The 21717-nt window shown below is 36.6% G+C and overlaps 1 protein-coding gene across 18 annotated transcripts in view; it reads right to left on the bottom strand.

Annotated features, from left to right (window-relative positions):
• The window catches only part of HDAC9 (histone deacetylase 9), a 912577-nt gene that overhangs the window by 426760 nt on the left and 464100 nt on the right, over positions 1–21717 (bottom strand). For 11 of the 18 annotated variants that reach the window (XM_032401985.1, XM_032401979.1, XM_032401974.1 and 8 more), the window contains 4 exons: positions 15755–15996; positions 11439–11589; positions 10114–10240; positions 7732–7853 (listed from right to left, as the gene is read on the bottom strand). In XM_032401985.1, the coding sequence (XP_032257876.1) occupies positions 7732–7853; positions 10114–10240; positions 11439–11589; positions 15755–15996 (642 nt within the window). The remainder of the gene's footprint in view (positions 1–7731; positions 7854–10113; positions 10241–11438; positions 11590–15754; positions 15997–21717) is intronic. The other 7 variants (XM_032401976.1, XM_032401989.1, XM_032401991.1 and 4 more) reach the window with 3 other exon arrangements.

The following is a 21717-nucleotide window of genomic DNA, read 5'->3' on the forward strand; positions in this document are numbered from 1 at the left end:
AAGTTGACAACATGCAAGAACATATGGGTAAATGTAAGCAGAGAGATGGAAACTCTAAGAGGGAATCAAGAGGAAATTCTTGAAATCAAAAGCACAGAAAGAAGAATGCTGTGATGGACTCATCAATTGACTGGATGTGGCTGAAGAAAGAATCAGAGATCTTGAAGACACATCAATAGAAACTTTCCAAGCTGAAAGGCAAAGAGAAAAAAAGAACACAATACCCTGGAACTCTGGGACAATTACAAAAGGCAGCATATATGTGTAATGGGGATCCTAAAATAACAAGAAAGAAAGGAACAGAAGAATATTGGAATAATGGCTGAAATCCACAGGTATAGGAATCTCAGAGAACAGGAAGCAATATAAATATCAAAAGCTAAACACCTAGGCATATCATATTCGAACTGCAGAAAACCAAAGACAAAAAGACTATCTTCAAAGAAACCAGAGGATATTAGAAAGCAACTTGCCTAGAGAATAACAAGGATAAGAACTGATCAGATTTCTTGTCAGAACCTTGCAAGCAAGCAGAGTGTAGTGAAATGCTTCAAGTGTTGCAAGAAAAAACTCCAGCAACTTGGAGTTCTGTGTTCAGTGAAATCATCTTTTCAACATGAAGGAGAAATAAAACCTTTCTCAGACAAACAAAAACTAAGGGAATTTGTTGCCAGTAGACCTGCCTTGCAAGAAATAGTAAAAGAAGGTTTTCAATAAGAAAGAAAAGATAGAGGTCAGAAACTCCTATCTATTTAAAGGAAGGAATAAATGAAGGAAAAATGAAATACTTTATTATTCTTATTTTTAATTGATCTAATAGATTATTCAAAATAATAATATCAACAGCATATTGGGTGATTTTAGCCTACAAAAAAATAAGAAGAATGACAGCAATATTATAAACGATGGGAGGGAGGAACTGGGAATATGCTCTTACAAGGTATCTACTGACAAAGCAGTACTGGGTTATTTGAAAGTAGATGCAGCTTAGCCACAAATACGTGCTTCAAACTCTAAGGAAATCACAAAATAAAATTTGTTAAAGAGGTACAATTGATATACTAAGAAGATAGAGAACATGGAATCATACAGTGGTCAATGACGTTCCAGCGAGGCTAGAAAAAGAAGGTAAATAAAAAAATAATAATAATAAAGAGTAAGTACAGTGATTAGAAAACAATTACACACATGGTGGTAATAATCTAACGATATCAGTAACCACTTCCAATGTGAATGATCTAATATACTAATTAAAAGAGACTGTCAGAGTGGATTTAAAAAAAGACCCAACTATATGTTGCCTATAAGAAAACTATTTTAAAAATAAAGACACAGATAGGGGTGCCTGGGTGGCTCAGTTGGTTAAGCGTCTGCCTTTGGCTCAAGTCATGATCCCAAGGTCCTGGGAGAGAGCCCTGCGTAGGGTTTCCTGCTGAGCTGCCCCTCCCTCTGCTACTCCCCCTGCTCATGCTCACTCTTTCTAATAAATAAATAAAAATCTTCAAAAAAAAAAAAAAAGACACAGATAGATTAAAACTAAAGGGGTAGAGAAAGATATACCACATTGATACTAGGAAATTATAAATTAACACGAAAAAGGGAAACCATTATATACCATTAGAATGTTTAAAATCCAAAAAACTGAAACTGAAAATACCAAATGCTGGTGAGTATACAGAGTGACAAGAACTCTGATCCACTGCTGGTGGGTGTGCAAAATGGTGCAGCCACTTTGGAAGACAGTTTGGCAGTTACAAAACTAAACACATCTTACCCTAAGACCCAGCTATGGCACTCCTATGAATTTACCTAATTGAGTTCAAAACTTATACCCACACAAAACCTACGTGAGAATGTTTACAATAGATTTATCCGTAATTGCTAAAACTTGAAAGGAGCCAGGATGCCTTTGAAGAGGTAGATGGATGAACACACTGTGGTTCCTTTATACAACACAATATTATCTAGCAATAAAAAGAATGAGCTTTCAAGCCACAAAGACACGGAGGAATCTTAAACGCATATTGCCAAGTGAAAGAAGCCAGTCTGGAAGGCTACATACATTATACTATATGATTCCATCTATGGGACATGCTGCAGAAGGCAAGACTATAGAGACAGTAAAAATACCAGGGGTTACCAGGGCTTACCAGGGGTTGGTTAGGGGGAGGGATGAATCGATGGAGCAGAGAGGAGTTTTAGCACAGTGAAACTCTTGGGCATTATATTGTAATGATGGACACATGACGTGACATTACTCATGTGTCAAAATCTATAGAACTTCATAACACTAAGAGTAAACCTTAATGTAAATTATGTACTACACTAGTAATAATGTATCTAGTGGTTCATTAATTATACCAAATGTACCACACTAATGAAAGATGTAAATAAGAGCAGAGACTGGGGTGGGGGGTGGGGTGGAGGATGATCTGAAAGCCCTCTGTATTATCTGCTCAGTTTTTTCTGTAAATCTAAAACCGTTCTAAAAATTAAAGTCTAATAATTTAAAAATAAAGTCCAGGGCAGAAATTAAAACTCAGTTTGGCCCCAGTGAGCACAGAGCATCAATTAGTGTTCCTCCTATGTTAGATGACAGAAACAAGTCTGCTGCTATTTTTGGAAACCATATTTGGCTCTGAAATGCCAGGGAAATACAAAACTGACAAAACCCTTTATTCCAGTGTTGACATTAGTACTGCAAGTTGCACAGAGCTTAAAAAGAAGGCTTGTCACTTTCTCCCCAGTTACTTATTTAATCAATAAATGTGGCAGAATGTTAAACCTTAAAAAGACTTTCCACAATAAAAAGAGATACAGTTTTAACTTGATAAAAATAAATGAAACTGAATTCCTTCTCAACTAGAAACATAAAATTAACTAAACACTCCGTAAATCCTAGGTATGATCCTAAGCTCGTTACACACAATACTTCATTGAATTCCCAAAATAACTCTATGAACCAAGTGCAATAATTATTCCCATTTTACAGATGACAGAGTCACAGGCCAAGGAGGTTCAGTAAATTTCCTAAGACTGAGGATCCAGATTTCAAACTGGTAGGTGGATCCGAAGCCTGCTGTTACTGTGCCACATTGCTTCTTGGTTCTGGGAGTACTGGTGTAATTTTATCACAAAAAGATTATTCTAATAATTTTAAGCAAGAATGACTGAAACAGTGGAACTAAGATAGAGTACTAAGATGGGTAAAAATCCTCCAGTTTTTGTCAATCTGGAATACAATTCAGAGTGATATTTTTGCAGCGTAAGTGCTCTTTTCGTGCTAATCTATGCAGAAACGTGTGTGCATGACCATGCATGCATGTGAGCACGTGTTTGTGTATCATGAGAAAAACACAGAATTAGAGAGACAGAGGAAGGGAGAAAGAGATTTTAAAACATAAGATAAAGGGGAGCGCTTGGGTGGCTCAGTCGGTTAAGCGTCTGCCTTCAGCTCAGGTCATGATCCCAGGGTCCTGAGATCGAGCCCTGTGTCGGGCTCCTTGCTTAAGGGGAACCTGCTTCTCCCTCTCCTCCCAGCTCAGTGCTCTCTCTCTCTTTCTCTCTAATAAATAAATAAAATCTTAAAAAAAAGAAAAAATAAGATTAAAAAAAAACCTCCTTGTATTAATTCTGGATTATACTAACTTGAATAGGTCACCAAGGTACCACAACATAACTTCTAACAGCTATTCTGAGAGAGATTTATAAAGCTATCTGTCTCATCTCTGCCTTCTTTCCAATTTACTCAGTGTGGAAAATAACACTGGCCTTCCAAAACCTTAACTTATGTTTGGACCCCTTCCATATGAGTCTGACTCTAGTGTTGCTGACCATTAAAATGAATATTTCAGTGGGGCTGGAACAGTCCTGTTAGCCCGAGCCAAGCTATATATGGCTTGCACACTTTAAGAGGTTAATCTAGCAGTATTAAATGGAAAGACTATAACATTCAAAGAAAGGCAAAGTTCACCGAGTAAGACCCCAATAATATAATGGAGCATAAAACCTCTAGAATTTTTTACCGTAGTATTTTATGAAATATAGGTACACACTCACTGGAATAGAATCCAATACAAATCGTTCTGTAGGTCAATTCAAAGTCAGTACATACGCAGTATCTTTGGGAGAAATATGTACTATTTCAAAAGTACCTGGACCTAGACGCTTCCTTTCTCTATTTTATAGTTTATTATCAGTCTAGAAATATGCTATATTGGGGAAAAAAGTCACCTACCACAGTATAATATAATTTGGCACCAAAACATGAAGTTCAATAAAATAGTACAAATTTCAGTATCAACAAATCCTTGTGTTGTGGAACAAAAAGAATCACAGAAGTTAATTCTAAAAGGAAGTGCTATTTTAAGTGTGGGTGATAAACATAAAAACTGAAACAATGATTTCATTCTCAACTTCACAACTAATTATGAAATCCTTTCATGTGCATTGTTGTGAAGGGAGCAAAAGACTCTCAATTCGTACATTTAAAAGAAAAGTGAATTAGGAATGGGCTTGATTAAAGCCACCTATTTGTATTATTCTGATGTTTCCTAAATGCTAGGAGCAACCATGATCCTCCTAAGGGGAAAGGAAGTAAAGGTCCACTTTGCATGACAAAGGTCAGATTTCTGCAGACAAATGAGACTTCTTTGATTGACTGTTCCTAGGTTATCACTGTCTGGCTGGGTCCTAGGAGGTCAAGAGAGGTTCCAAACTCTGCTCACTGCTTAAGGGACACCCCTGGGGCCACTTTAATCATTTTAAGATCATTACAACTTTTCTTATTCTGATTCCAGCTTTACTCCCTTAAATCTTGCTAATACATATTGGCAAGTCAGTCCTGAGGTAGGTTAAAAAGAAATTGGAAGTATTTAGTATTATATGCAGATGGAAAGAGAGAATCCACTCATTTAACAACTTCTTTTAAATCTAAGACTGAGTTCAGTGAAATTCAAGTAGACCACAGAGGGTGATAATCAGGCCCCAGTAGGAAAGCTTGACTCTATTATAGCTGTCCTGGTATTTACACTATGTGATCAATGCCACTACTCTAGATTTCATTTAATATGATGTAGCTTTATACAAAAATTATCTTAGTTTCCCCAATCATTACATAGGTTTATAACTGTAATTATGGTAATATTTTGTTTGCTTTTTGTAACAGCTATTAAGTCATAAACATACAAGAAATGCTGAAGTAAAAATTATCACTTGACTGTATTTCAATGCTCTTCTATTTAGTGCAAATAACATGTATAAACTTTCTCACAGTGGACTGGAAATACATCAAATGGATCACATGGATAAAAGAAGAGTTCTGTTCTGCCTATTTGTAATTAATGAAGGATATCTCTTAAGTACTTTAGATAATGTGTATAAAACATCTGTATTTAATTAGAACATCCTTCTTTTAGATGATGGGAATTGAATTAAGAAATATTTTGAAACCCCTATACCAATATAAAAGTATTAATGGCTGTTCAAGAATTTCATTAGTACAACACTTGAAAAAGTTTGGTTTCATAAATCAACGGCCTGACGCTTCATTAATATCAGATTTTCAATTTTATAAAGGGAATAACCTTAACATATTAGGCAAATACAGAAAATATAACACTAGCAAAGACAAGGGTTGGATCTTTTCACTATTGTTATATATCACACAGACACAGAAAATGTCTTTCATATTAGTACAGATTTGAATAAAATTTTGTAACATATATAGTGAGCAGGATTTCTCTTTGAATTCTGTTGTGGACTGAGAATTTTTACAAGAATAAATTAACAGCTTGCTAGTCATTCCTTACAGAGAAAAAAAAAAAATCCTGAACTGTTCTCATGGAAACTGGGACACAAAGTATGGGTTTTCAGTACTTCTTCTTAAGTATTGAAAAAGATCAGATTTTCTTTCTGGATGCTTTACTGGTTCCAAATGCCACTTCTTTTCAAAGTCAGTGTCAGTTCTGCAGTCCGTTTTCAGTCTCCCAGTGGTAAGAATATATTCAAAGGCTGTGTGCACAGCAGGGCAAAAGTCTTTCTCCATGAATGTAACTATATCACTCATCAGTAACCTCCTGCCATAAAGGGGACTTATGTTTTCTTTCCTTTTAGTGACTCCTTGGGCTCTTGAATGCCAGTCACTGCCCTGAGACCTGGGGCAATATTCACATAATCTCTGTCAATAGTTCCTACAGAAGCTACTGGTGCAACTAAACGTCAAGACAGCAGATCACAGTCGGCGCATTCTAAAACTCATGTCCTTTATGGATCGATTTTCATAAACTATACTCTGTGTTTTAGAAATACATGGAAGCTCACTCTTTGCTTTCTTCCTTTTATCCCAGCAAAGTTTATTTACGTGAAAGGCAATTTGATTTGTACGTAATAGTGTGAAATTCTGATGCAATGCATAAATCTCATTCTCCCCTCCGCATAGCCCCCTGGAGGTATTTTACTTCTTATAGTATTTTACTACACCTATTGTCTTATAGTAGAAATGCAAAACTCCTTGGGCTATTAAAATAAAAAGGCAGAGATTGCTCTGCAATACTTCACCGTCCTACCCCAGTGCCTGGTACAAAAGATGGTAGGAAATAAGTTCTGACTTATGACAGATTTTATTTTTAAATCTTCATTATGCTATAGGTAAATTATGACAGACAATAGTTTAGCGTGTGTTTTCACAGTATATTATATCCATTTTAATTATTCAAGATTGCTTGGGAAAATGAATATAATTATTGGAAAGCATTTTTGCTCTCTTGATTTCAAATACAAATTACATAGATCTAGTCTTCTTAAGTAGACCTGAGTAAAATACAATGGACCAAACTATCTTCTCTGAATACCTTTTCAGATCAGTGCTGGGTACAAAGATTTTAAAATTTACAGCTTTCTCTTAAAAAACTGTATTTGGAAAACATGAGATTTAGAATAGAACGTACACCAATGCTATTTATGCTTATATCTAGCTGAAGTTTAAATATATTTATCACAGAGGTAAGAGCATGTAACACATTAAATATGCACGTATCAGAGGGCTGAAAAGGGAGAAGATGAGCAAACAAATACTAGCCTTAGAGCCAGAAGGCGGTTTGCTAAACTCCAAATAGAAGTTTCATTGTCCCAGTTCCCCTAAGCAAATTTTTATATAAAAATTACATGAGATCATTAGGTACAAAGCATCACAGAGTTCTCCTGTAATCTGTGAGACATTAGGCAAGTCACTTAACTCAGAAGGTAGCCTTCGTCTTATCTGTTTTCACCACCTTACACAATTAAAATTTACGGGTTTTAAAATGTGTGAGGAAAAGAAAGTTTATTATTCCCATTTTTTGCAGTAAATGGCTGAGGCGGAAGAAAAATTTAGACAAATGGAGGAAATTACAGAGGACCTCATTAGTGGAGAAGATTTAAATTTTCGGAGAAACTGTATTTCTATTTTCCTTAATTCTACTCTTTCTTGCCAATAAGATAATAATTTGTTTCAAATCCAAATACGATGAACTTTTAAACTCAAAAAGGTCCTTCGATTATATCCTGGATCAACTGATGTTGAAATTGGGGGCCGTATGTGTGTGCGTGCACATGCGTGTTTATGTTAAGGGCAGGGGTGGAGAGGGCCTAAGAGCTATGGTGCAAATCCTTTAGCTTTCCTCTAGAGGATGGCAAAGTGCAACTACAGGTACACTATGGAAGAGCAAGTGGAGTCTTGCTAAACCAACTTACCAGTTTTTCGAAGGGGGAAATCATCCTTCGCATCCTGTGCTCCTGGTAATGTGTATTTGTAGGATGGAGATGTTCCACTCAGGGGTGGAGAGCTTTGATCCAGTGACGTGTGGTGGGCAGCCCTACCGAAGAAAAAGAGGCTTCACCATTTGCTCTGGAGTTTTTACTGCGTGTCGGTCAGCAGTAATCAGTTGCACATGCTGTACACATGCCTCAGCTGTGTTTATGTTCCTTCTTGCCCGTGTGTACAAACCACAGCCTCACGGAACCAAGTTCGCTTCAGCAATATGCTATGGAATGCCGCAGGATCCCCAAGAATGACCACTGTGTGTCTGGTCACTCACTTACACAGAAGTTTGCCTCACTAAAAGAGAATTAACCAAGAGCCTGAGTTCTGATCATCTGAGATTACCGTGGATGTTTTCTTATGCGCCATACTAGTGAAAAAGTCATCATCCGAACCCTGTTTAGTCAACAGGGTAGAATAGCTAGAGTAAAAGTAAACATATAGAAGTGACTTCATTTTCAAAAATAGCTAGGTTATACATAAAAGTACATGAGGGTGGCTTTTCTACCATAGTGATACCATTGTGTCAACAGCCTCAGATCTCCTGACTTGTATAGCACTTCCAAGGTAAAGGCTGGCAATCACATAATTCTTCAATATGAAACTGATTTTTAAAAATGTTTTGTCTTCCCTGAATAAATATAGTGAAAGAGATGGAGCTGTACTACCGGGGAAACATTTTCAGGGCTGACCATAGATTATCCAGTGGACATGAACATCCACAATTACGATACGTAAAGAAAACAATGAACAGGGCATGGTATCACCACCAGGATGAAAATTCTACCATTATCATTTATCTGAATCACACATTCTCAAAAATTAACTGGTTTAAGGGCACTTCATCTAGGCCTCACTGGCAAAAGAGTATTAAATTCGGATTCCATAAATTAATGATTTATGGTGTCTGGCGTCGGACCCTACTGAAGTTCAGTTCAGTACAAAAAAGGATTGCTAAGTAAATGTTTAATATACCCAAGGGGACAGCTAAAGAACTTTCAGCTGACATGCTGTTTGCATGTATTTGTTTCCCAATTAAAAAAGGTATTGTGTCTTCTTAAAATGAGCTTTAACTTAGAAGGAATATAAATTAGTTATAAATTGTATATGCAATTTTAGGTAATAAAGCGGTATTTATTTCTAAACACCCTGTGATGTTAACTGAACATCTGAAAATTTTCTTCAGGGACTGGCTTCTCAAGTCAACTGACATGCCTGATAGAAATTACGTAAACCATTAAAAAGTATTTATATGGCACTCTGGAATCTGCCTCAGTTATTCTTTTTTTGGATGCTGAGAAGGGCAGATACTTTTAAAACAGAATTAGAAGTATAATAATTCTTTAAATAGAAGTCTTGGGATGCTTACAGTTTCAATATAGAGTAATCAAGTACGTATTCCCTTATCCTTGATGATACGAGGAATCAAAAAAAAACTGTAAGTGTAAAATCTGATGGCCATTCAGTAAACATATAAAATGAGAGAAATGAAACTATTTTCTATTAAGCCTATTATCCAAACATTTGCCTATCAGTGTTTGTCCTGATTTTTAAAAACACCACATTCCTTCCTATTTTCCTGAGACGAGAACTGTGTATCTCATAGTTCTCTTCACTGGACCTGGGGAAACATGGTTCCGGACATCTGTAAAAGCAGAGTGTCTGATGTTGTCAGCTTGTGTGTGAGAAGTCAGTGTGCTCGGCTCACAGTGTAGCAAGAATTGAAGTCAGATGGTCAGGGGTAAACTTGTCACGGAACACTCAGCTTTACTTCCTTGCCTCCGTTCTCTTTCTCTTCCCTCCCTTGTCTTCCTGCTTTTTTTTTTTTTCTTTAAGTCGAAAAGCTTCTGGTCTTTTAAAAATAGCTCAGATCTCCACCTTCTATCGAGCCAAGTAAAATAAAGTCTCAACCTGCCAAATCTTCAGAAATTATTGTAAAGATATCAGATGCACCATCTGAGAATAGAAAAATGCAAAATAGGAACTAATTTCTCTGCCCCACCCCACATTTCTGTTATTCATTCACCAAAAAACGTATCTACTTCCTTGCCCTCGAGAGGATACTTGCTAACATTTATTAAGTGCTGCTCTCTGTTGCATACTTGACCACATTATTTCCTAGGACCTTTCCAGCAACCCTGGAGGGCAGGTACTATCATTATGGTCTTTTCACAGAGAAGGACGAGAATTCAAGGAGCTTGTCCACGGCCACATAGCTGAGAACTGGCAGACCCCAGTCCTGTGCCCAGGCTGACCGAGTACAGAACCTGTGTTCTTGACCCCTAGGAATGAAAAAGGCCAAACACTGAACATACGTGTACCAGAGCTTGGGATGGCGGCTCACGGAATGATTTTTTCCATTTGGTGGAGTGTCTTTTGTTGCTGATTTACTCAATAGGAATTCTTGAAGCTTCTGCTTTACTTCTGTACTCGCCACTGCCCCTGAAACACACACATACAGAAACAGATGTTGATTTGGGGCTTTGTCCTTTTGTGCCTCTGGAGTATTTAGCAAAAATTAAGAAGTATCACCACTGGTCACTGCATATGAGGCTTTCCTATTAAAAGAAATCAGAGTCTAAACAGGATTTTGAAAATGGCATAGTAATGTTTTGTAACTACTGCTCAAACCGCCAATTTTCAAAGGACCTTTGATGATTTCTTTAATTGCCTTTGCAGAATAGGGAGTCCCAGAATTAACACTAATTTTTTCCTAAGGTTAAAAAAAATGAGTAGTAAAACAATGCCTTTTAAAAATCAAGAGTCTTAGGGGACGGGGACCACATAAGTGATTGAACACAATACAATGATCTTCCCTGAACTGCTAGTTTGAAAAACTCACGTTTTAAAAAACTCTTTTGAGCATTAAACAAATAAATATCACTGACAGTTCCAGTTCAAGTCATCTGATTTTAAACCATGCTACATCCTGATTTTGAACTGACCTCAGACAGGGGAATTATTTGGATCTGTCTCCCTCTTGTGGATAGTTTTTTTTAACAAATGTTCTGCCTTCAACCTTCCCAAAGTCTGGGTACTCAAAAACTAGATGGAGGCTTGACTTACAGAGCAATTATTACTTGAGCAGGAGAACGGTATAGTGGGGAAATGTGGAAGCAAGTTTATTAATAAAACAATAGGGCGGGGCGCCTGGGTGGCTCAGTCGTTGAGCGTCTGCCTTCGGCTCAGGTCATGATCCCAGGATCTTGGGATCGAGCCCCGCATCGGGCTCCCTGCTCCGCGGGAAGCGTGCTTCTCCCTCTCCCACTCCCCCTGTTTGTGTTCCCTCTCTCGCTGTCTCTCTCTCTGTCAAATAAATAAATAAAATCATTAAAAAAAAACACACACACAATAGGGCATGGCTAGGTTGCTTTAGTAGAACGTTTTTAAGGTTCAAAACAAGAGAAATCGGTATCCTTGCCCAAAAATGCTGTTTACTTCCTGAGACACTGCAGACCACATGCATGCAGAGAGAAGATGTGAATGTCAAAGCTTTACATTGGGGTCCATAATTTATTCTTTTAACTAAACGCAGACAGTTTTGACAAGTTTGATTCCGCTCCTTATCAGGCTTCTTCCTGAATGACGACCAGCTGAACATGAGGGAAGAGATCGATCTTTTACCCCTAGTGCCTCTTACTTTCTCGTCCTCTATCTTTGCCTCTGAGGGGAGGAAGCGGCTGTTCTCTGCGGTGCCTCTCTACTTCCTGTTCTTGCCTCTGCTGCTCCAGTTTCTGCTCCTTCTCTAGGAGTTCTTGCTGCTGTTTGATGGCGAGGAGTTCCTGTTGCAACTTGCGAGAAGAGAAAGACATGAGAGTGTGCAATTTCTTTAGGCTTCATTGTCATCACTGACCCAAATCAAACTCTTAGGAGCTTCTGGAACTTGTTTCTGTTTCGTTTACATTTTTACTCACTTTTTGGGTAAATTATTGGAATCTCAACACAAACAACTAACTCCATAGACGGTCTTCAGATCATCAATCAGCACGTTTTTAGGTAGCTTCATCACCCGTGCCGCCCCACCAAAAGTCAGTACCAAATTTGCTCTAATCTTCAGTTCCCTGAGTAGCGTCTCTTTGTACATGTGAAATATAAGAAACAGGCAACAGCAAGAATGGCCCAGAAGTCTGTTCTATCGAGTCCCTCTGGTGATAAATAAACAACTGAAACCTTCATTTATTATCCTGAGAAATGGTATGAAAGTAATCAAACCGAAGGAATGGTGAGAAATGAGTTAATTTGGGGGAAGTCTACCTGAAACAGAATGAATGTTAAAAATTTCAAAACCTGGGGCACCTGGGGGGCTCAGTCGTTAAGCGTCTGCCTTCAGCTCAGGTCATGACCCCCGGGTCCTGGGATCGAGCACCAAGTCAGGCTCTCTGCTCAGCGGAGAGTCTGCTTCTCCCTCTGCCCTCCCCCTGCTCGTTTCTCTCTCTCTCAAATAAATAAATAAAATCTTTTTAAAAACCTTCAAAACCTTACAGAAAATGTTCTCAGATTAACGTATCTACACATCCATAGTAGGCTTTTCTCTCATTAGAGCAGAAGCCTACTTCATTCATCCAGCAGGCAAAAACCTTCAGATTAGAGATGGGTCAAAACAAAATCATTTCCATTAAACTACTGTCAGGCTGTCTGAATCCCTTGACTTCACTTCCAAACAATAAGTAACATGAACATGAAGGATTCTTAATAACCATGTTGACATGTCCGTTTTCTCTCGGATGGAGAAACAGGTACCTATGAATAAAAGTAAATGTGCTCCCTGCGGAGTAACTAAAGATTTTGAGTCCTACTTAGGCTCTGCTATTACTAGATATGAAATCTAGGCATCTTACTAAACTACTCAAAGCCCTGGCTCCTCATATGTAAGAGAAATAATCTCCGTCAAACATCATGTTCAGAATGCACATGAAATTTAGTTTGTAAGTTTGAACCATACTGATTTCAATTATTATTACTGTTTTCAGATCTCAGTCCTAATGAAGTTGGTGTAATTTGCTGTTTATATTAGATAGATACCTAAAACTCTGAAATTTATGCTGAAAAGTCAGAGAACGAAAACAAAAAGCTTTGTGGACTGGTATCAGTGTTACTCTGGAGGGAAAGGAAGCCAACTTCACATGCCAACCATGACAGCCTCACCCTCCCAGAAGGACATGGTTAGAAGCATTTCTGGTTATTCTTCATATTAAAATCTTTGGCATTTTGGCCTTGATATATCAATCCCTTATTGGAATACTTTAGATACTCCATTGTAAAAGAAAACTTTATAACTTCACTTAAACTCTGCCTTAAATATTAATTCTATACAGTTACTGGGATTGGTGAAATTGATTTCAACCAAAGCCCCAGTGAAATTGAAATTTAATCTATCTTAGGAATCTACAAAAGCACACAATTCAATTTCCATAGCTACTATTCATTATTGAAGACTGCAGGAATGACACTGAATAAAAAGAGAAAGAAACAAAACACCAACTGCCCAGTTTCAGATGTTCTGATACATGACACAGGGAGGATGATGTGGTAATTTTGATGGCAGACAAGGCAAGACTACAAAACTTGGAACAACCATTTACTGGTGTGTGGTCTTGGGTAAGTTTCAGTATGTCTCTCTGCCTCAGCTTACTAGGTAGAAAAATGGGATAACAACATTTAACTCAACAGATGTTGACTACAGAAGCCAAATATTCATAATGTTAATGTAAGTAAAGTTTCATGTACTGTGTGTTCCTCATAAACATAAAATCCAAATGAATGTTGAAAGCATCAACTCAGCCTTTCCCATAAAAAATGTTGAGTAAAATGAAACAAAAAATTTAAAAAGTAAAAAGCTTCCTAAACTTAAAAGGAAATTTAAAGGAGGTCTTTAGTTTCTGAGAAAAACAGCTTATTACTTTGGAAAATCATTTCAAAAACTAAATTTTCCTTTGAGCTATCTCAGAATCTTTTTTCTGTCAAGAGCCTCCTCTTTTCCTCTATTGTCCAGATGTCAGTAAACCTACTGTATTACTTTGTTTGAGCTAAAGTAACAGTTAATTACCTACTTGCTACTATTAACTTGTGAATAAAATGAAACAATACATTACATCAAGAATTTTTATATTGATCTTTACAACTACAAAAGGTACCAAATATAAATGAAGTATTTAAAGCAGTAATGTATTACTATTGCCCTGTATTCAATGCAACATGAATCAGTTACCACAGCAAAATGAACTATTATAGGTACTTTTAAATGTGTGGTGAAGAATATGAATTTTATTCATTCATCACTGTCATTCTCACATGCCAAGAATGAATGGAGAAGGAAATCTAAACATCAATGTTCCTGGTATTTTTTCAAGGGTCAAATAATAATGCTTTAAAAATAAGTCTATAAACTAAATTAAGGTTTCCTATTCTACAAAATACAGCCATGAGCTACTGGTTCTATATGAGACCCAAAACAAAATCCCCACTCTTAGTTTTAAGGTATCTTATAAGACTAATAAATTGCAAGAGTTCTTTTAGTAAAGTTCCCTAAAGAAGAAAACTATGATGTTTTATATCAGATGTCAAAGCCTTTTTTGGAAAAGAAGATAGAAGAGGCCTTTCAGGTTAAGGAAGTGTATCTTAAAAAAGAAAGGACATAGGGAAGAACATATAGCATTTTTACCTTCTCAGACACTAATATTAGTGTGGTAGAATTTTATAATATTAACATAGATTAGTTATCTATATTAATCTGACATAAATGTGCTTGTATTTGATATGCAAGTGAGTCATAGATCAAGTATCTAGAACCTGTAATTTATTGCATTAGTAAATTAACATGTATTTACATCATTTTGAGGGACATAGACATAAAAATGGAATTTTATTATAAGTATTTGCTGATTTATATTACTGTCATAATAAATTCAAACTAAACATCTACTTAATCAGACCAAAATAGCTTTGCTTTAAATGTCTTTGTCAAGAATTTGAAAGACAATTTCACAAATAAAGCTAAAGTGATATTTATCTTAAAGATACAAAAAGAAATAGATACACAGATATACCTAAAATGACTTGATAACAAAACAGTCTATCATAAAAAATTCTGGGACATGGATATATTTCTCCTAGAAGAATTTACCCAACTTGGGTCTCAAACTGTCAACTACTCCCAAAATTCTTTCAATAAATTCTTATCTGCAGTCTATTAAACTTACATAAAAATGTTAAAAACATTTACATCAGTTTCTTCATATAGAATTCTCTTGAGCTTTTTATGTTATTATTTTAAATGTATACATTATGAGGCCTTCTTCATGGGGAAAATTAGAATATATTCAGAACATCTACTTATAGGGAGGTGGGTGGGGGGATGGGGGAAATAGGTGATGGGGATGAAGGACAGCGATTGTTGTGATGAGCACCGGGTGATGTATGGAAGTGCTGAATCCCTGTATTGTACTACCTGAAACTCGTACTACACTGTCTGTTAAATAACTGGAATTTAAATAAAAACTTTTAAAAATCCCCTTATAAACCAAAAACAAAGCAAAAAGGCTCTTTATTTATTGTTTCTGATAAATAGTTTATGCAGATTCTTTAAAAGTATCAAATGGATCTTCCCAGGCTCATGGTTCTTCTTGGTGTAGAGAATAAACGGGGCCAATGAACAAAATCATGTAGAAGACAAACTCAACAGAGGTTGGAAAGTTACTATTCCCTACTGTTGATGCTGTAAAACTAATGGATGAGAGTGGTAGAGGCCCCTCCAAGAGCAAAGCTGGGTTTTAGTCAGCATTCTTACCACTTACCCAAGGTTTTCACCGGTAAAGTCACAATTTCCTCCAGGTCATACTTCCAGGTCTTAATCACAGTGAACCACACAGCCCCCCGCCCACAATGTTCCTTCTTATGCCCACGTCCTGTTGCAGGCTTCCTGAGTGAAAAGGTCAGAGGCAAGGAAATATTTGCTACCTTGATGTGCTCCTGGAGCTGAGCCTGGTGCTGTCGTGTCAAGTTTTCATGCTGTTTCTGAAACTCGGCAATCAGGAGCTGCTTCTGGATTTGCTGCTGTTGCTGGATGAGGAGTAATTCTTGCTGTAGTTGCTTCTCGCGGACAACAGGATCCACCACGGGCATCATCATCCTGAGGTCTGTCCTTAGGTCTAAAGGTGAGATGGGCTCTAGGCCCACAGGAACTTCTGACTTCACATCCACTAGAGAAACAGGAGGAAAAAAAAAAGGGGTGGGGAGGGGGGCGTGACAGAGGATAGGAACTTAGTACATTGATTTGGAAACAAACAAAAATTAAAAGACTAGATTCTACCCTATACAACAAATTTTATGTCAACAAGTATAGTCCTTTTTTACAACGATGATAAAAGGTCTTTAGGGTATCAGTTTTGGTAAAATGGGCTCTATGCTAATTTTCACCCAGCAACCCCCTTTCATGAGTCTTCTAAATTTTTCTTTTCAAAGAGATGAATCCTGCTTCCCCCTGCCCCCCCCCAAAAAAATAAAAACCAAAAAATCACAGAGAGATGAATCCAATTATTTCCTGGTATCAAAGTCATTCATAAAACTTACTCTACTGGACCACGAGTCAGGTCAACTTAGGACAAAAAATGCTACTTTATTGAAGAAAAGATGCCAGGTTATATAGAGAAACTTCTTTCACAACTCAATTTCCACACTTGCAAGCATGTTAGTTTGTAATCAGAGTCAGAAGGTATATTCTAAGATATATTCCTCAAGAATTAAGGAATTCCTTAAGATTTAAAGCTTTCAACAATGTATCTGCAGGGCTGTTGGACCTGGCAAAGAAAAAGTACAAATCTGCATACTAAAATGTTGAAAATGGTAGGTAGGTTAGTTAATCAACCACAACAATGGTGCCAGGTCTAAACAAGAAGGAGTGAAAGTCGCCAGTCTCTATGTGCTGTTTTTTCAATGACGATAATCTATATTTCAGTTATCTTATTCCTAAAACGAGAAAGGCACACAAATAGTGAGGAAGCTTAAAACAAATCAAACCACTAGAGGAACAAAGACTGGATGAGAATAATTAATTTGACAAGAATAATTATAGGATATTTAAATTTAAAAAAATTAGATAACGTATATAAAATTCTTAGCACTACTTCTATCAGATAATTTGTAGGACAGTATAAGAACAAAAGTTCATAGACAAGGTAGATAGGCAGTAACAACATGGAGTTGTTAAAAGAATTAAACGGGATAATCCACTCCAAGGACTTATAACATACAGAACATTTCTCAATAAATGCCTCGGGTTTTTTAATTATATAAAAATGGAATTTTCCTGTGTATGAAAATAAATCAACACTGTGTGGCTAACAAAACAAAAATATTAAGAGCAAGTATGCAAATAAAATTGTATGAGATTTCCACTTAATACTAGAAAATAAAAACACTAAAACTTCTAAAAAAATGGAAAAAGAAAAAAGAAAATAAAGGAATATAAATAAACAATTTTTTTTTTGAAGATTTTATTATTTATTTATTTGCCAGAGAGTGAGAGAGAGGGAGCGCACACAAGCAGGGGAAGGAAGCGGCAGAAAGAGGGAGAAGCAGGCTCCTCGCTTTGCAAGGAGCCCGATGTGGGGCTCAATCTCAGGACCCTGACCTGAGCCGAAGGCAGACGCTTAACGACTGAACCACCCAGGTTTCCCTAAATAAACCATTTTTAAAAATTTACCTTTACTAGTAAAGAAATGCAAATTTTAAGTCAAAGTAAGGCATCATTTTCCAAACATTAAGTATCATCTATATGATTCATGTATATGCATATGTGTGTATAATGCCCCATTGTGTGGTGTAAGCATATGACCAAGTAGATAATTATATATTGCAAGTGGTACTACCAAACGGTTAAAACTTCTGAAAAACAATTTGGTGATATGTAAGAAAAATCATTAAATATTCTACCATTTGATTCAGGTTTGCCAACTGTTAAGAATATATCTTAAGGAGACAATAGTAACAGGAAAATACAGTTCAATCTCATACTGTTTGCTGAAGTATTATCATTTTAAATGAAATCCACCAACTACAAGGAATTGTCTAAGTAAAATATGTCACATCCATATGGTGGAAAAACACACAATCATTAAAAGTAATGTTTATGGGAACATGAAGAATGCTATTATAACATTAAGTGAAAAAACAGTAATAAAAGTGACATATACCCTCTGATAACTCTTTAAATAAATATAACTTAAGTCAATATACATTTACTGAGAATCTTAAATTCCAAGGTTTGATTCTAGATGTTGGGTTCGGTAGGAAAGCAAAAGAAACAAAAATTTCAGCCCTCTTAGAGCATATAATCTAGTGCGTTTTTGATTGTATTAGTCTCTGAATTCTTGTAGTAAAGACTGGTGAGATACAGAACAGAAGACAGTTGTATTTAGGGTGGAAATAGAAATAATTTTCCCCGTCTTACTCTTCTGTATTTTTCCAAATTGCATTTAATGCTCTGACTACCTACTCTTAAGTAACTTAGATTTGTAAATTCCAGGTTGGGAGCTACAAAGTTAATTTTCCATGTGGATCGAAGAGCTATTTTCAGTGAGTCGAGAAAGGCTAACCGAAATCTCGTCTGTAGAAGTTAAGGCTGCAAATACTAAATAAAACATTAATGTCCTAACTTATCACTTGAATTGTGTGTGTGTACAAGGCACGTGGTATGCACCTGTGGGTGGGGTGGGGAGGGGGGCTGGTACCAATCCTGGGTTGCTAACGCTGGTCACTTTTCAATGTATTGATCAGAAGCTTGCATTGATAGTACTACCCATGTCACTTTAATGAAAATGGTAAAACAATTTATTAAAAAAACATAGTTTGGTGGACGGTGTCTTCCAAAACACTGATATTTATGAAAGGAGAGATAGTAATTGTGACAAGTTTGGGATTAAATGAGGATGATGGCCTGTAAGATTTCTTAGTTGCAATGTCTGATGTAGAACTTTCAATCAAGACTCTGGAGTAACATGAGATTTTGAGCATTAATTTATAGAGTTGGCATAATTCCAACCAAAAGCAATGACTGTTAATGATGTATTTCATTTTTGCATTAAAAAGGCCAAACTACAGCCCTCAATGTTTACATGGAAATCCCAAAAAACAAAGGTCAGAATTTAACCCTATAAAGACACAATGTAGAATTTTCAGGAGACCCTGGGGTCTCTTCTTGTTGGCATTCTTATCATCCATAAACCGTGAATATCAAATCCCTAAAAAACCCCTCCCCACAAAACAAGATAAGGGGGGGAAAAGTCCCAGAACTCTCCAAAACATCTATTGTAAACCTCAAAGGGTAATTTGACTTCTTAACCTGCTATCCCAACAGAAATGATTGTGTCTAACTGCCTGCCTTTGTTCAGAGACTAATCACTAAATTGTGAAAAATCACCCTCAACTTACAAAAACTGCTCTTGATTATAAATAATTGCCCAAGACTGAGAGAAAGTGGCAAGCAAGATCCCAGTCTTTCATCCAATTTATTCAGCAGCAATCCACATTCCATTTGTCTAGACTAAATATAGCAGCGTTTATACAAGAAATCAATAGTGCTTGCAGAGAGGAGAGCAAAGGCATGAATATTTCATCAAACTCAGAGAGAAATGGCAATCAGCAAACTGATGGTTCTGTGTAGGTCATCTTTGGCCTGCTGGATTAGTTCTGTTACATGGACAATAGCTCATCTCTGGCTAATCATAATCGTATCATAACCATTCTTTCTATTTTTAACATTAATTGCATTGTGGGTGGCAAAGACTCATCGTATTCCAAAAGAAGTGATGGATTTTTCTTACAGCATCTGTAACAGGCTAATAAGCCTCCCCAGGAGCAATAATAGTAACACAAGACCAGGGCTAAGTTTCAACAAGTTACAGTCACTTTCATATCACAGAATGTGAAAGAAAGGGCATTGTCCACAGTTGCTGTATTATCGTAATTAGAAATAATCAACTTACAAGAAAAAATTTACAACCAATTTTAACAGTGAGGAAATGGAATCATCTCTATTCATAACATCTCTTGTCTAGGAACATGCAAATTCCTTATAAATTACTTAGAACAGGTGCCAGTGATACATAAGTTAGAAAGAAGTTGATGCAAACAAATTGTAGTTATTAGTAGCACTAGTTATAAACAAATCATGTTTTCTTAACAGATCTCAAATACTTTAGCTCGAGACCTCACTACTTTATTTGGACTCACTATGTTTGTCTGAGATTTCAACTACATGCCAACACATATATATGTGATATTTATATTGTCATTCTAATACCAAATTCCCAGTCAGAACATTTCCAAATATACATTAACTAGTCTTAATTATCACTTTACAAAGCCCTGTTCATTCCTTCTCCAGTGTCTTTCTTAATTGTTTCTTGGATAGTTATGTCTTCTTCTGTTTAGCATTAATCAACTCATGCAATTTTGTTTTGGAAATAGTTTTTAGTTTTTAATGAACATGGAAACAAAAATCTCCAATTTCAAAATAAAAATCTCAAATCATATAGATGTGTATAATAATCACACCTATATAAGCAACATACATGCCCTGTTTATAGTTGTAACTTAATTTCTTCAACACATTTTTAAAAATATTTTTTAAAGTGTTAATTCAGAGTTTGAAGGATAACTTAGTCACCATGGAGTGTTTAAGTCTTCACTTTAGATACTTTATTTATAGCACAGTTAAGTAGGGAGAACTTTCGTATGTTCAAGACCAGAAATCTTTGGTTGCTCTTTGTCAGCTGACTTACAAACAAGAATCCATTCTTTTTAAGACTGTTTTAAGTGAACCACTGGCAAACCCCACGGATGGAAAAATTCTAAGGATGCACAATTTTGACCATTTACAACTATGACAACTATGGCTGAAGACTGTTCATGCCGCTCCTCTGAAATGAAATCCCAAAGCAGTAGAGTGCAAACTACAGGTTTTCACAGGCAATTGGCATAGGCACAATCTCACCACCATTTGTATGTGTCAACTCAGCTACAAATTAAAACTTGAAAAAATGCAATAAAAACAAGGACCATGTTTATCTCCGTTAATATTCATAGTTACAGCAGCTACAACTCGGGGTGGAGCATCACCAATGCTGCCCAGAGCCAGTTTACATGGAAATTAAGTTCTTTATACCAAGGAAGGGATTGTCCACAACCAATGGCAAGTGGACATATGAACTACAAGTGCTAGATTTGGGGAGAAATAAATGTTGCTCTGATCATCTGATCAGCTAACATAAGCAGCTTTCATTGTGAGCCTTCTGGAACAGAAATTGAAGAGGTCTCGGGGAATGCGTAGATGAAATCCGTAAGTAGCACATTATAGATTTTGTCCTAACTATAGCACTATCTGTCAATCCTACCATGAGCAATCTTTTTTTTTTTTTTTTTTTTAAGATTTTATTTAATTATTTGACAGAGAGAGAGACAGCGAGAGAAGGATCACAAGCAGGGGGGAGTGGGAGAGGAAGAAGCAGGCTTCCCGCTGAGCAGAGAGTCTGATGTGGGGCTCGATCCCAGGACCCTGGGATCATGACCTGAGCCGAAGGCAGACGCTTAACAACGGAGCCACCCAGGCGCTCCTCCCACCATGAGCAATCTTAAGAGTTTGCTTTGCAATGGGGGATAGATCCTAGCTTCACTGACACTTGTCATTGGTTATTTTGATCACTGAAGAGAGTTTTTTCAGGTAGCATCCATGGGTTTTGGAAAATAAACTGAAAATCTCAAGTCTTTTTCTTCCCTCAACTCCATGAACTTGATTTAAACCCATTTAAATCGCCTCAATATTCCCTTTTCTGAAATCCTGCTGTCACCTTCCACCCCCTTCTAAGAATGTTTTGGAACTACATATATACAATTTTGTAATTTTATTTACATTTTTACTCCTT

Source organism: Phoca vitulina, unplaced genomic scaffold (assembly GCF_004348235.1).
Source record: "Phoca vitulina isolate PV1807 unplaced genomic scaffold, GSC_HSeal_1.0 scaffold4, whole genome shotgun sequence".
Lineage (NCBI taxonomy): Eukaryota > Metazoa > Chordata > Mammalia > Carnivora > Phocidae > Phoca > Phoca vitulina.